We start from the raw sequence: 16,757 nt of genomic DNA on the forward strand, positions 1-16,757 counted from the left end.
AGCTTTAGTTTTTATTTTATGGCAATTTAAAGTCATATATTATTATAAATAACGAAAAAATTCCCGATGCCGCAGATTCCGAAATTTCTTACACGAGACTTCATTTATAATATTCACGAATATATGTCAAAAAATAAAATGCATTTTTTATTCATTTGAAAGTAATTTTAATAGAATAATGAGAATTTTGCGATTAAAATAATACCAAACACGATATAAATCGCATAAATTTAATTAAATATATAATTATAATGAAATATTTATTATCAGATTAATTAAAAATTACCCGATTTACGTCATGTTTGATATCATTTTAATCGCCAAAATCTCATTAATTCATTAAAATTACTTTCAAACCGATAAAATTAAAAATAAAAGTTTCAATTTTTATTTTATAAGATGTTTACATTTTCGTGAATTGCGAATGGATAGAGGAAGCGAAGAAACCGATTGTAAGAGACTTCGGAACTCTTTGATGATAGGTCATCTCGCTCGCTCTCTACTCATGGTCTTACTTTCTTTGTCACACTTGACAATCGTGATAGATAGCTCGGAAAGATAAGCGGACCCAAGAATCGAGAGCGAGCGAAACAGTAACAAGAACGAGCGAGACAATAATAGGAGCGAGCGAGACAGTAATAGGAGCGAGCGAGACAGTAATAGGTGCGAGCGAGACAGTAATAGGTGCGAGCGAGAGGAAAATAATAGCGCGCAAGAAAAATCCGATTCTCGAGCTCGAGTCTCGTTGCTCGTGCTATTTCTATCTCGTTCGCTCTTATTGTTATTTTACTTGTCCTTCTCGCTTCCTCACGTAACTTTCGCATTGCTTTTATACATACATACGTACATACATACGTATATACCACACACACACACACACGCGCGCGCGCGCGCGCGCGTGTGTATATATATACATATATATATATATATATATATATATATATATATATATATATATATATACATCTTTATTATTTAGAACTTTTATTCTTAAGAAATGTGTAGGATCTATATTGAAAATAATATCAAACTTTCTCTCTCTTTAAATATATAAATTATTTATTAATAGTCTGGTAAAAAATATCTTATTTTCAAGTATAGTCATATTATGAATAAATTTCTATATATTGTATATAGCTATTTTTAGTATAAATCTCGATATATATATATATATATATATATATATATATATATATATATATATATGGAGAAAGAGAGACCACAAATCTTATTTACATTAAAGATGTATACATAACTTGTCTTGCATTCATATTTTTGCAGTCATATTGCCGGCACTTTGTGCATATAGCACGGAACAGAACCACAAATCGTGGACATAGCATGTTACCCTTTGAAAAGTTTCATGGACATGGCTATGTAGTTCAATGTCCACGTTTTATGGACATAGAGGCGCTTCAAATACGGGTTCCACCTAAATCAGGGGCATGGCCGCTCTCAGGCTTCTCTCTGGTTGCACTTAGCACTCTTTGGTACACTGTGGTTTCTCGGACACCTCTTATCTAATGTCAATAATAAAATGTCGATGTGATTAAATGTAGCTAAAGTAAAGACATAAATTTTTTCCTTAAATTTCTGTACAATTTAACATGTGTTATATAAAGTGTTTAATGTAAACGAACAATAAAGTTGACTGCAGTTGGTGAGGAAGATTTCGCCCAATGTATGTTTAAAATTGACTTATTATTTGTACCAGGGACTTCTATGGTGAAATTAGAAAATAGCTGCATTTATTATTAGAAGTATGTAAATATTATATGTTTTATTAAGAATTAAGATAAATAGTGTAATAATATAAATCATAATATATAAAAGATAATTTTTTGCTTAGGTTATGTAAGATTTTACCAACAAATTTAAGAAACTTAAAAATAAAATTATATATACAATTATAAAAAAATAAAAAAAGATTACATTATTTTTATTAATATAAAAGATTATATTAATTAAATTAATTATTAATTAATATAATTTTGACGATATGAGTCAATTTCTGATATAAATAATTTTATATGAAAAAAAATATATATATGTAGCAGTTATATGTTGTTTACATTTATATAAATATTTGATCACAGCGGGAAGTCAAAATAATTTAATAAAATCAAGATAATGAAGAATCAAAATAAGAGTAGCAAAAAATATTATTGTAATAAACATAATTTTTGTATTTTATGTAAATCACTAAGCAGGTAATTTGGTACCACATTTTATCTATATGTTATCTTTATTACTTTTTCAAATTATATGCTAATTGTATGCTATAATATTTATATATAATATATTTTTTATGTAATGTAATGTATGTAGAGATATAAACATATAGAGAGTGGCATACACATATACACAAGTTGGATATATAATATATATGCTAAATAATATATAAATTTTTTAATATGTATATCATATTCTATACAATTTTAGAAACACATTGAAATTAAGTAATAAATGGCATATGATATATAATAGAAGAGGTAGAAAATACAGACTAATTAGGGATGATATTCAAGCTGCTCCTGATGAATTTATTTTTTATTCAGTACTTAATACTGATATTATTATGGCACAAGGAGTAGCTGCAAGTATGGTAAGAATAAAAAAGTTATTAAGATATATTTTAATCTTTTATAATATTAAGCATGAATATAATTTTTAAGTATTTATAATGTATTATTGATCTCAAACATATTATAAAGTTAGTGATATAAAATAATGAATTGTAATTCAGCTTTAATACTTAAAACATTTATTTATAGATAACACGTAGTATACTGGCACTTTATAATAAATTAGTAGCAGATCGGACAAAAAATCCATACATTAAGCAATGGCAAAAATCTGGGTGAGTTTAAATTAATATTCAAGTTTTTCTTTCTTCTTTTGTAATCTAATCATTTTTGTACATTTAATGCCAATATGTTTTCAATGTAGCTTGAAAAAGAAATTAAACATGTTTTTTCTCTCTTAATATATTTATCATAAATATGAATATATACATGTTTTTTAATTACATTTATAGAGAAAATATTATTGTTTTACGAGGATACAATCATAAACATTTAAAATATCTGGAGAGAGAAGCGGAACTTACGGCTCTCGGTAAACATGCTATTTATCACCGATGGCGTCACAGTCGTATAATTTGTGCATTATCGGTATTCGGCCGAAAGGGAGAAATTGAAGATATCTTCGATGGGCTCTTTCATTTATAATAGTGGTAAACAGATGTTTCTTTAACAATTTTTAAATTTAAGACTTTTTTATTTATAGATTTTAGTAACAACGCGTTAATTGTATATTAAAGGCACTCTCTTTACAATTGAACTGAAATTTAACATGATATTAATGTGTTTTTGTACATACTTATTCATTTTATTTATCATATTCTCCTACATTGGTAGCTGAGAGATGCTTGATATTTACAACTATTTATAATTATAATATTCATAGATACATATAATTTATATTTACAGAAATATTCAATTATTTATAATGGAATTTATAGTGTCATTTATTCGATAACTTTTATTACAAATGAAGGAAGTTTTCATCGTTTTAAATACGAAGAAAACTTATTGTATGTATTAAGAACATGAAAAGAATACTCATTCCGTCTCGCATGGTATTGCAAAGAATTTACCGATCGTGTTTTTTAGAGAAGACGGCGGTGCCTCAGTCGCGCAGAGGGTTTCGCGAGTATCCTCCCCAGACGAAGGGCGCGTTACGCATACTCGGCGAGCGGGCAATGAAGGAAGTAAAGGACACGTTTAAGCGCAAAAGGTTGCGTGTAAAGGCAGGCGCCACGCCCGCCCCTCCATGCACGGTGCGGCCGCAGAGGGGGCGTCGGAGGAGAATGGCTGGCGCAGCCGCCCGCCGCGTTTTATGCAACCAGTCTTGCTTCGGAGCGAGCGAATCCACTGCTCCGGCTTTTGACAGACGGGGTAGCGTGTGCAGTGCCATCGGTATTGTCTATCGTTGTCTGTCGGCCGTGTCTCTCAGCCGTATCGTGCGTACATACGATCGGTAACGTGCTTGCGGCTCCTCGGCGAGGATACACCGGCCCAACGATCCGGTTTCTCGCCGTACTTTTGAGACAGGTCGCGACGGGGCCTACACCTCCACGAGAGCCTGACATAATATCATACGCCGTCTGTTTTTCCGTGCACGCTGATTTTTGCCGGCGTGACGAGCGAGCGAACGAGCGGATTCAGCGTGCCTTGAACGACGAGGCGACGAGGCGGTGTCGACGGTACCCGATATCGTATCGCCTCGCACAGAGCTGCGCCGCACGTACGATTCACGATCGCACCCTATAGTGGTACGGTGTGGGCTCGTGGTCCGCCAACGGAGTGTCAGTGCGACGACGGTCGGTTGGTGTGCTGACACACGGGTGCATTATCCACGACTGTGTGTGCGTGCATATATGTGCGTGACGTGTGCGTAAAGGCGAGAGACCGACGACGGTGAGCGCACGAGATAAAGAGAGAGGGACGGGGCGACAGCGATGCGGCCGTGAATCCTCGATACGTGGCTGCGCTCACGCCGCGCGTATTTCGCGCGACACGATACGAATACAACGATAACGATAACGACGACGACGACAACGACGACGACATCGGCCGGGAGGCTACGGCTGGAGCGACAGAGAGAGGCGCGTTCTCGCACGCGTTGCGAATTATCACGCATTTGCGTAACTGCGACGCGTCTTCCGACAGGTTCCTAGCTCGGTCGACTTCTTCGACCTCTTCCTCGTCGTCACTATGGCGGACGACGAGGTTCTCTTCGACGATGTTTACGAGCTCTGCGAGATTATCGGCAAGTGAGTACGAGAATCCGAGAGAGAGAGAAGAAGAGAGCGCGACGCTCTAGATAGATAGAGAGGGATGTAAGGATGTACTGCGCGAGAGAGAAAGCGTGATGCGATTGGATGAACGACGGTGGGCGGAGGTACTTGAGTGTGTTGATCGTATGCGTCAGTGTGTGCATGCGTTGCGCGCGCGTCTGCGCGTATGTGGACCCGTTGAATAGAGGGATAATGCCTATATACATGCACAGAGGGCTCGTATATAGCTCGGTATGATACAGAACGAGTGAGTAACGATGCATAGAGTAGGGGAAAGAGATGCTAGTCGAGTGAGGAAAACGAGTCGGACGTCGCATGTGCAAGTTCCTGTCTGCTTCCAGTTTCCACCTTCGTCGAATTCTCTCTAGTAACTCGACCCGCCACCCAATTTGCTTGCAAGGCAAATAAAATTGTATCGTTTCTCCTTTTTTTTCTACACTATACTGTACAGTTAAATTTGTATGTGCAATACCCTACCCTGTTTTGTAGCTTTTAATGAATCAATTACAGTACATTTGAAACATTGATATGTTATTGTTTTGTTAAATAATAATTCAAAAAATGATATATTTTTTATTGCTCTTTATATGCTGTTTTATCTCTCAAATTTGAATTTGACTCGTTTGTTATGAAAAAAAAAACTGCTAAATTTTAAAATATATGACACAAATTAAGTAAGATAATAATGCACAAAATTGATAATGCATTTATTTCAATAAGGTTCGGTTAAGTTACATCTTTTTCGAAATAAACGGTTTAATTGGCATATTGGCAACAACTCATTCGTCTATCAGGTTTACCTGTCAATAGACCATTTATTTAGACTCTTACGTGTCCAAGCTTTTTCCAATTCGCCCAGGAAACAAGATTATTGCACAACTCGGAAAGAAAAATAAAAACATTAAAACATGTATTTCTATAAAAGCAGAATGAGAAACGTAAATACTTGAAAAATATAATAATTAAACTAAATATCAATTATCTAAAGCTCGAAGAAAAAATTCTGAAGAATTATAAGTTTTTTTAATATGAGAGTCATTGGATATTTATAAATCTCTACATCGTATCTGTTCAGAAATCTAACACATAAAGGGCCTTAAAGATAAATTTATAAAGAGGTTGTATCCGTATTGATCTATAAAGTGCCCCAAAGAATAGATATTAGAATTTATATATATATAGCCACAATTTTAAAACACAAGTAAAAAAACTTTCTTTAACATTTATTTACAAAAATCTTAAATATTCAATGAAACATATATAAATATATACATTATTTCATATTTGGTCGAAATATATGTGTGTGTGTGTGTGTGTGTATATATATATATATATATATATATATATATATATATATATATATATTTAAAAAAATAATATTACAAATTTACTACACTTAAAATAATATTAAAACAATAATACAAGAATTAATTATTTACAGGATCACAATAATCATCTATCGATAAAGATAATGCAAATCCATGAAGATGTATTTTTCAACGTTAAAAAATTAGAAATTTACACGACGATTTAATTACAATTCGAAACTTTTAATAGTTTTGGGTACCTATATTAATAATGATCGATTCTATTGAAACGGTTTATTTAATCTACTGGAAGACTATAGTTTGAAAAGCAGAGATTGCTGTCACAGAAACGCAATTTCGTTTGTATCGGAAGCCAATACTTGATTTATCATTCAATTGGCTAACCTTCATACCAAAATAATACACGTCACCAACTGTGACTAAAATACGTATAACAAAGGCGTAGCTATTTGATGATCATCAACTTATGACTTATTTATTCTCAGTCCAAACTATTTATAACTTGCAATTATCGTGTTTCTATAAACAGTATACAGTAGTTTATTGTCTTGCACTCTTCATTTAAATACTATACATTTTTTGGATTTATATTTTATTAGATAACTTTAATTAATCTATTTTCTTTCTAGACATTAAACAAGTATGTTATATAACAAGCTATATAGCGTGTGTGTACATATAGAAATTGAGTGCTAATATTTTTTTTTTAATTATATTTAATTTTAAATGTTACTTAATATATTTAAAAAATTATGAAAGAAATATTTATAATTATTTAAGAAATTTTAATTTTAATATAAACTTAAAATTTCTTAAATAATTATAAATATTTCTTTCATAATTTTTTCAATAGTTATTTAATTTTAATATAAATAATTTTATGTATAATTATTTCATAAATTTTAATTATTCATATTTCATACAGCATAGAATATTGCAGCAACATTATCGTAATATTGCTGCAATGTTCTGTGCTATTGGATATGTGTATGCCACAATTGTTATTAAAATAATTTTCATAAATTTTTTTTAAATAAACGTCAATTATTATTAAAATATACATGTAATTTTTTTAAACAGACATATTTATATACAAAATTAAAATCTTGTAATATTTTTTAGTATTATCATTAACATATTATTAGACGTTATCATCTCAAACTTATGAGTATAACATATAAATTTACATTATCTTAACGTTAATGATGTGTTCTATTTTAAGTTCTGTCCTTGTATAGTAATAGATTTTCTCGTAACTAGGAGGAAAATAAGTAATATACACCATTCGTGATATTCTTGCAATAGAGACCATTTTGTAAGACACGCTTAATCAATCACTCAGTATTTGCCTAAATTTAATTTGAATATTACAAATTTGACTAAGAATTTTGATAAAACAATATTAATATCGCGTCTTTCGTGATCGAAATTGGTAAACTCATAAATTAAATTATACTCGTGAAGAAATTAATTAGAAGAATATATAAAATAAATTTTAACATTTTTTTCCTAGAGAAGGTTTTTTAAGATTATAATTAATATGTAAAACTGTTTTTTTATCGAAAATTTTATAATTTTCTGATTATATATAAAAATCAATTTCTCGCTATGTTATTATTTCCAGAGAAAGTTTTATTATGTATAAGTAGAAACATTTTTTCGCATGACTAGTGCAAAAGCATTTTAACGGGGACAGTTTGAAAATCATCACACACATATATACCTACATGGACTGCATCAATTAAACTCTGTATAGCGTTATCGAGAAGTGCTTTCTTCGTTCGTTACAGTTAATTAAAGTTGCACAGTTGACGCTCTTTTCTATGTCAATTGAACTTAAATGCTGTAAGAAACGGTTCTTTTTTAAAGTCTTCCTTTCAATTGAATGTTATGTTTCATGCCCCATATTTAAGATATCCTAAAGCGCAGATATGTAACAGCGATATTTTCTGTTTTTTTACTTTGCTTTTAATTTTAATTTACTTTACCTTTTAACTTTAATTTTAATTCTTACTTTTAATTTTTTTTACTCTTAATTTACTTTAACTTAATTAATTTTATTTTAATTTAATTTATTTTACTGTAACTACAGTAATGTACCATTTTCTGTAATTTACCATTTTCTTTAAAAATGATCAATCTCTTGCCATACAGTCAGTATCTTATAATACATTTCAAATTAATTAAGTAAATATTTAATATCTATTTTTTTTGTTAATTCGTAAAATGCAATGTTCATGAAAGATTATATATTATTATATATACAACTTTCTTTTATGTGATTATCTTTTATATAACAACTAATATAAAATTTATGCGTGATTAAATTTTTGAATATATTATCGATAATATTGTATTATTTGTGAAACTGAGAGAGAGAAATAATTAAAAATAAATAAAAATACACATGCGCGTGCGCAAAGCTAGATGCATATGAATATAAAAGTATAGAGATAAAAATACTAATATTACATATATTTCTATAGAAACATTATAAACAATTAATAAGTAAAAATCAACTGTATATCTTGGAAGTTGTGGATATAGAAAGGGAATTATTGAACACATACATAGGACTTTTCGATCCTTTTATGTCGTTGCCATCTTGCTGAAGAGCGAAAGCACCGAGAAATCCTCAGAACATTCAGACAGTTTTAAATCTCGATGCAGACACGTACAAGGCGAGATACAAGACGGCACGCTCTGTTTTTACGATTCTCGTCCTACTTTTCATTTCTCTCGTACAAACCCTCGGTTGGTAGATCTTATATATACACACACACACACACACACACATGTCCGCTGTGTACATATATTCTTATAAAAAAAGATAAATTCTTATTGATGGAATTGTCCTTGAATTTAATTACATGAGCCGACTTTATATGTTGGATTTATTTTTAGCTTACTATCGCACGATATATTGTTTCATATGCAAATAATGACATTAAGATAAATATCAAGTGCGCAAGAATTAAATAAATGAAAAATTTTAATTACAAAATTGATACATCTTATATACATGTCCGCTGGGTATATATATTCTTATAAAAAAAAATAAATTCTTATTGATGGAATTGTCCTTGAATTTAATTACACAAGCACGATATATTGTATCATATGCAAACAATGACATTAAGACAAATATCAGGTGTGTGCAAAAATTAAATTAAATAAATGAAAAATTTTAATTACAAAATTGATAGATCTTATATACACGTCCGCTGGGTATATTCTTATAAAAAAAAGAGATAAATTCTTATTAGTGGAATTGTCCTTGAATTTAATTATACAAGCACGATATATTGTATCATATGCAAATAATGATATTAAGACAAATAGGTCAATCACGTGCAAGAATTAAATTAAATAAATGAAATTTTAATTACAAAATTAGTAGATCTTGTATACATGTCCGCTGTGCATATAAAATATTCTTATAAAAAAAGATAAATTTTTAATGGTGGAATTATCTTTGAATTTAATTGCATGAGCCGACTTTGGATTTTTTTCGAATAGCAAAGTTATTTTTGGCTTGCTATCGCACGATATATTGTTTTATATGCAAATAATGACATTAAGACAAATATCAGATGTGTGCAAGAATTAAATAAATGAAAAATTTTAATTAATAAAAATGGCAATTGATGTTTCAATCATACAATAAAAAGAATTATGGCGTTATATTTTAGAAGATACATGGACAAATGTGAAAGAAGAGGGGGAAAGCCCATTTTTATAATATTTTAAACAAATGAGAAAATACAATTTATTAATTAATTTGCAGGACATATCTGATATTTTATTTTTAAATTAATATTTAAATTACATTTAGCTGGAAAATTGCGTTCTATTTTAGTGTATAATAACATTTATCGTAATATAAATCATTGGCCACATGATGCACTCCAAATTAAATTTTATAAAATATTTGCATTTCTTTTACTATAAAAATATTGAATTATAGATTAAATTGTAACATTTTTATTATCATTGCAAAATTATTTTGAGGCATGATAAGCATACACCATGATTTTTTGTTATTTAATACGTCATTTATTAAAAACATTCTAAGAAATAGAAAATTACAAATTCTGCAAGTTTTATTTTATCATTATTTACTATTCTTTTATTATCTATATTGCATCATTATTTACTGTAATTTTAATAAATTAATATTTTAATTTTATATATATATATATATATATATATATATATATATATACATGAAACGATCTTCTAGAAATAGTTTTGCTCTGTGATATATATATTATTTATAGCGCGCGTATGTAACATCTCATCTAATACATATATTCAAAATATTATATTTTAGTGATATTCTGACTTTTTTAGAAAATAGTTCTCGTCAAACTTTTTCTTTTGTCTACAACATTCGCTACGTACATTCACTTCGTTTCTCGGTCTGTAAAAATGCAATATTTCTTGTCTGAACAAGTTTTCTTGCAAAGTTATGTCATAGGTATAAGCGCCTTAAATCTTTAACTTTTCGAAATAAAGCTTGTTTTATGTTACTGAGATAAAGCTTGTCTTGAATTTGTATATAATTTCAGCGTTTTTAGTAATGTGTGACATGTTAATATATTGGTGCGATTCATGTTTTAACACGATATGAGAATAATGTTCCTAAAGCAATGATAAAATCTAGATAAGAAGTTGCTACAGTTACTAATTTATGTCTGCACATACCATTTTAATAATTTATTGTTCTTAAGACGTTTCGTATTCTCGTTGGAATTTAGCCAATCGACATATAGATCATTGCAGTGCAGTATTATTTTATGGAAATTTTATCAAGATTTCTTATTGTGCTGAATCTAAATATATTTATAATCAAGTATAATTAAATGTAACAAGATATCGACATATGCATTTTTGGTCATATAAATATTAATATGCAGCATAATATTTTCTCTCTCAATATTCATTTTAGAAATTGATACAATATATTTCGATATTATCCACAATAAATTACTAACGCGTTTGTATCCAGCATTTTAAACACATGGATGTTTTTTTTCTATTATCGACACCTCGCTCATATCGAAGATAAAGTATGTGCTTAGTATGTTCAGTATCGTAAGGTGTCGTTACTTCGACTTATAAAGATTTGTGTTGGACTTATATCATTCTATTCTATGTACATTCCATGATGTTACAATGTTGCAGTCCGTTCCCACATTGACAAATTTTATTTATTTACATTATTTTTTAATTTCTCGTTATTTTTTTAATTTTTCGAGAGAGAGATTAAATAAGAAATATTTTAAATATATATCTACTTAAAATAAAATCAATTTGTCACAATTATAAATTTTATTCTTTCGTACTTCTAAGACACGATTAGGCGGAATCAAGTATGAATCACTTGTATCACATTAGAATACCAATCACATCGAGCTCCGGCACAACGAGCACCGCCTTTCGTAGGTCAGCGACGCTGCAGGCATAGGAGATGCCGGCCACGATATTGCGAGGTCTCCAATCTAGCCACTTGATCTTCTCGCTGATATCCGTACAGAGAAATACATCGTCTGTAACCGACTTGATGAACGGATCGTTGAGGCCTACAAATGCCGTACCCTGCTTGCTCAATGGATCGTAGATGACTTTCCAATAGAACTTGGGTGCGGACATGATTGCACCCTCGGCATGCAGGTGTACGGGTTGCTGTTTGCCATGAATGTCCTCCATGGTCATCTGACCGTGCACCCCCGTATAAACGTCGAGATCCAAACGGCGGCTGGCAGCGAAGCGTCTGATGCTGCCCTCCAGTAAATTCCAATTACCACCGTTAAAGGACTGCCACTGAGGCGCAGTATTTAAGTACCAAAAAGTTGCCCGCTGCAAAGTGCCGTAAATGAAGTCCGCTTTAGCCGCCAGATGACCACGGGAGAGGAATTGCACCGACTTTTTCAATCGTTTTTGAGCTAACTCAGTCGAATTCAGAATTTTACCGAGTGTGTCTAACTGGGTTTCGAATTTGTATAGATGATCTATATCTATCCCAGGATAAAATTTTCCCGCTAAAAAAAACGGTCTGAAACATGCAATCATTAACAAAATATAAACATCATTTTTATAATATTATGAGTAATATACATTTTTCTCTAAAAAAGAGAGGATAATTGTATTTTAATATACATATAATCAAAATTATAGAAAAAAGATAAAAGAGAACATTATATCGATCGTCTATTACAATTTATAATTCTAATCAGGATATTATTTTAATACCATTAATATATTAATATATACATTAAATATTATAACAAGAAATGGATGATTTTCTGGTTAATGAAATATTAATAATAGAGATATTAATATCATATTCAGAATCGATTAGCGTTCGTTTATTAGAAGGATAGCCGATCTTACCGAGGATAGTTCCTTTGATAGCTTCCGATCATTTTTGACATCTTGAACTTTGTATAGTATGTCGTATATGTTTTGTCATCGCGGCATAATTCAATAGTGCGGATGAAAGTGCCGCTTACGTTGAAACCAATCTCGATAGGACTGTGTCTGTCAAGACAAGGTGGCGAACCCATGTACTTGGCATAATGTTCGGGTTGAGATTTGCAAACTAAAGATGAGAAATTGTGGCGAACTTCATTCACGTCAAACACCTTATCCTGTACGCAAATTGCCTTGACCTCATTACCCCAACTTCTGTTTTTAAGGTAATTGTCTTTGCCTGGGCATGCCAAGTAAATGGAGTCGTTTGCTGGTATACTTAGCGTTCCATTATCGTCATCCGGATACCAAATGGTCGCACTTTTGGCGACCCGTTTCAAGAGCAAAGGTTGAGGCTCCTTAAGATCGCCAATGTTATATCCTGTAGAGATCCCACAGTCGGCACCTGAGAATATCGTTATCATAAATATTTGTAGCATACTACTGTAAATTGATGTTCGCGCGTACGACTTGCGCAGTGATGTGTGAAACAGTCAAATGATTTACCAGAGTTATATGCTATCACCAAAGAGTTATATGCGAGAAACGCAATGACCGCCAACATGTTAGCATCCGAGTAACAACCGTACATTTAAAATCTGTTTCCCTCTCTTTGGTCGATTTTATACTCGCCGACCAGTTATATATCTATCCAATAATCTCCGATGAAATGTTGATTTGATTATCAATTGTCGTGAGATAACATTGTTTACACACAAATTCGTTATACGAAAACGAATATTGAAATGTAGAGATAAGCTTCATTATTTGCTCATATATTTCAGACCGATTCATGTGAAAAATAATGCATTAATTTGATGCACATTTAAATAACATGTAACTGATAATGAAATAATGCACATATAGTAATACTATTGTTACAAAATATTAATTGACAAACATTGCTATGAAATGTTTTCATCATATTATTAGAGATAAGTCGATATCTCTTATCTGAAGTGACTGAATCTGTTGAAGAATTTAGATCCGTATATAAAAGTAATTAATGTTGCATAATGCATACAAAATATGCATACTATGAATCCATATGAAATTCACTATAAATAGTTTTAGTGGAAAAAATATTTTTTTGACATTTTTGGAATAGATTTTTTTCTTTGTGAACATTCGATTATACATATAAAGCTATTTTTTCAAAACTTTTACATTCGACATTGTGTGTATTCTTATATGTATAACTTCTATATAAAAATTCTATTTTTATTAAATTTATTTCATATTTTATTAAATTTATTTAAAATTTTCAAGAATAAAATGTCCCTTTAATGATATTTTAAAACAAATTTTTATCGACACTTTAAAAGACATAAAGCTATTTTTTTCCTCGTTAATGTCTTCATATTTTTATTAAAGATTATTTATAGATTTATTGAATTTTTTTAACTAACATAAGAAAAGATACACTTCGTATATTTCAGATTTATCAAATGTATTTTTAACTTTATATATATATATATATATATATATATATATATATATATATATATATACAGGGTGTTCCCAATTTAAACGTCAAAACTTCGGGAGCGTGTAGAAGACCGATAAACTAAGAAAAAAGATCCTTTCGAGATTTGCGCGTTTTTGCTCTATTTTAAAGAAAATCGCAAAAGAAGAAGTAAAAAAAATTATCATTTTTTCACTTATTTATTCATATTATCATCTATCTTATCTTAGTGAAGATACTGTTCAAAATGTTGGCTTCTTTTAGAAATGCAAGCATTACATCTATCACTGACCGCTCTAATTGTAGTTAGACATTGTTCTGATGATATTTGGCATCTTTCTCCTTCCCATACGAAAAAAATGTAAACAAACAAAGGAATGAATGTTTATTTCTTTTGTTTGTTTGTTCTTACTTTCTCCGTTATTTCTTAGTTATTCCTTAGTTATCCTTAGTTATTCCTTATTGTTAGTTATGAATTAGTATTGAGATCTTGAGTGAATCTTGAGTGATCTTGATGTAATGCTTGTATTGCTACAAGAGGCCAACATTTTGAACAGTATCTTCACTAAGATAAGATAGATGATAATATGAATAAATAAGTGAAAAAAATGATAACTTTTTTTATTTCTTCTTTTGCGATTTTCTCCAAAATGGAGCAAAAACGAACAAATCTCGAAAGGACTTTTTTCTTAGTTTATCGGTCCTTTACACGCTCTCGAAGTTTTGACGTTTAAATTGAGGACATCCTGTATATTTGTGTGATATTTCCGCGTAACAAATATTTGAAATTGTTTCTTCGTTTATTTTCCGCTCTAATATTTATATAATTAAGAAAATATCTGTAGTAAATAATCGAATTGATATGAAACAAAAGCTTAGGACCGCGACGTAGATGACGGTACGAAATAACAAATCAAATAAATAATTAATTATTTATTATTTATTTGATTTGTTACATTTAATTATTTATTTGATTTGTTATTTCGTACCGTCATCCTACGCCGAGGTCCTAAGTCTTTGTTTCATATCAATTCGATTATTTATCATACAGACCGTTAACACTTATTTATTATCTGTAGTAAACATCCGATATTATGTATATATACCAACTCAATCTATATGAATTCAAAAGTAAGAAGAAGATTTACTTGCAATCAGAAATTACTTGGTATAAATGATTTTACTTGGGACTGACATTAATAGAAAAGATGCAATGTCACGATCATTTTGTTATTGATTCTAAAATTGTCATTGATGCTATAAATTGTTATTGATTTGCTTGTGAATGTTGTTGTCTTATGCAAACTTATATATGTAAATTTTACTCTTTTGCGATTACAGCTATTATATGCAGAGACATATTAAATTGTCCGAAACAGGAGAATATCTGATTAGATTAATTTGAATGTATTCTGATTTGAATATATTCTGATTCTAATACGCACGCGCATGTATTATCGACATAGTAAGATACATAATATGATAAGTGCATATAAATATTACTATAACATATATATCAATATAGTATTAAATTAAATATCTTCTATAATTTTAAGATAATAATCTTTTAAGAAGAACTATCATAAATTTAATGAATATTATCCGGTGAAAAATTAATAATAAGTCTCAATAACAAACTTTAAGTCTAACTCCAAATAACGAACGATTTATAATGACGATGCATAAAGAGAGAGAGAAGAAAGAATATAATATCAGTGCAATGGTGTAGTTTTGATTTAAATAGAACCGAGTAATTGTCACTTAAACATCATTTCGATTATTCGTAGCATATATGATCTGTACGTGTCGATAAGAGTAACTGCAGAAACTATCCTTGATGTAAAACTGAATAGTTTGATGAGAACCGTCGACACAAAAGATATTTTAGTAAGTTAAACGAACACTTGAATATCTCACAAGCACCCATGTATTAGGAATGTTATTTATTTCTGGCTTCCACTAACAATTCCATTTAATACTTTCAATTCTATTCCTTTCCTTTTCTATAAGCAGAAGATTAACGCAGAGAAATGTCCGTTTATCTATAAATATAATAAATGCGATTATTTTTACTTTCTCTTTATGTAAAAATTAAAACTAAAGACATATTGAGAGAACAACTTTCTTTTTTTTTTAATATCTGTATACGTGCCGCTTACGGTTAAGATAGAGAATGAGCAATCTATACTTCATAACGTATACATATATGCTACGTGGCTCCAATATCGCATAAACGAATGAAGCTGGAATGTTAATTTCGAACAAACGTATGATTATGTACTCTCGCATTGAATGCTATATACGTAAGCGAATGTCCGACATCCAATTATGATAAATTTGACCCTTATCAAACACAATGAGTAAAAGCTTTTGAATGGAAATAAGTAAATCAATATTAGAATATTTGCAGGTTGTTTCTAAATAAAATATAATATATTAAAATATATATATATATATATATATATATATATATATATATGTAAGAGTAGTTTTATATATGTTTATATTTATGTATATAATTACAAAATATATTGCAACGCATAAAATTATTATATTTATTAGAATTACAATGAATATTCGGCTATTTATTCGGTATTCTGCAATATTTTTTGGTATTCTGCAATCCTAT

The 16,757-nt window shown here is 30.0% G+C and overlaps 2 protein-coding genes across 4 annotated transcripts in view; one reads left to right on the forward strand and one right to left on the reverse strand.

Annotated features, from left to right (window-relative positions):
- The first annotated feature begins 3,490 nt into the window (after window positions 1–3,490).
- Window positions 3,491–16,757, forward strand: part of Cask (peripheral plasma membrane protein CASK) — a 192,181-nt gene continuing 178,914 nt past the window's right edge. For all 3 annotated transcript variants that reach the window (XM_083092112.1, XM_083092113.1, XM_083092114.1), the window contains exons 1-2: window positions 3,491–3,595; window positions 3,675–4,837. In XM_083092112.1, the coding sequence (XP_082948238.1) occupies window positions 4,779–4,837 (59 nt within the window). In that variant the 5' untranslated portion in view covers window positions 3,491–3,595; window positions 3,675–4,778. The remainder of the gene's footprint in view (window positions 3,596–3,674; window positions 4,838–16,757) is intronic.
- Window positions 10,435–13,287, reverse strand: LOC145966737 (salivary endonuclease-like). Its single transcript, XM_083091055.1, has 3 exons — window positions 13,171–13,287; window positions 12,586–13,069; window positions 10,435–12,247 (listed from the first exon to the last, which is right to left on the reverse strand). Exons 1-3 carry the CDS (start codon window positions 13,253–13,255, stop codon window positions 11,581–11,583), a joined length of 1,236 nt encoding a protein of 411 aa, XP_082947181.1. The 5' UTR covers window positions 13,256–13,287; the 3' UTR covers window positions 10,435–11,580.

The sequence above is a fragment of the Camponotus vicinus genome, unplaced genomic scaffold, assembly GCF_025532165.1.
Source record: "Camponotus vicinus isolate PSW18456_S1 unplaced genomic scaffold, iyCamVici1.0 SCAF_2, whole genome shotgun sequence".
Taxonomy (NCBI): Eukaryota; Metazoa; Arthropoda; class Insecta; order Hymenoptera; family Formicidae; genus Camponotus; species Camponotus vicinus.

Excerpts from the sequence above, each read along its gene's own strand:
- LOC145966737 (XM_083091055.1), bottom strand. The coding sequence starts at position 13,255 with ATGTACGGTTGTTACTCGGATGCTAACATGTTGGCGGTCATTGCGTTT. Across the intron at positions 13,070-13,170 it reads GGTGATAGCATATAACTCTG|GTGCCGACTGTGGGATCTCT; the intron begins GTAAATCATTTG and ends CGATATTCTCAG. Across the intron at positions 12,248-12,585 it reads TATCAAAGGAACTATCCTCG|ACCGTTTTTTTTAGCGGGAA; the intron begins GTAAGATCGGCT and ends TGCATGTTTCAG.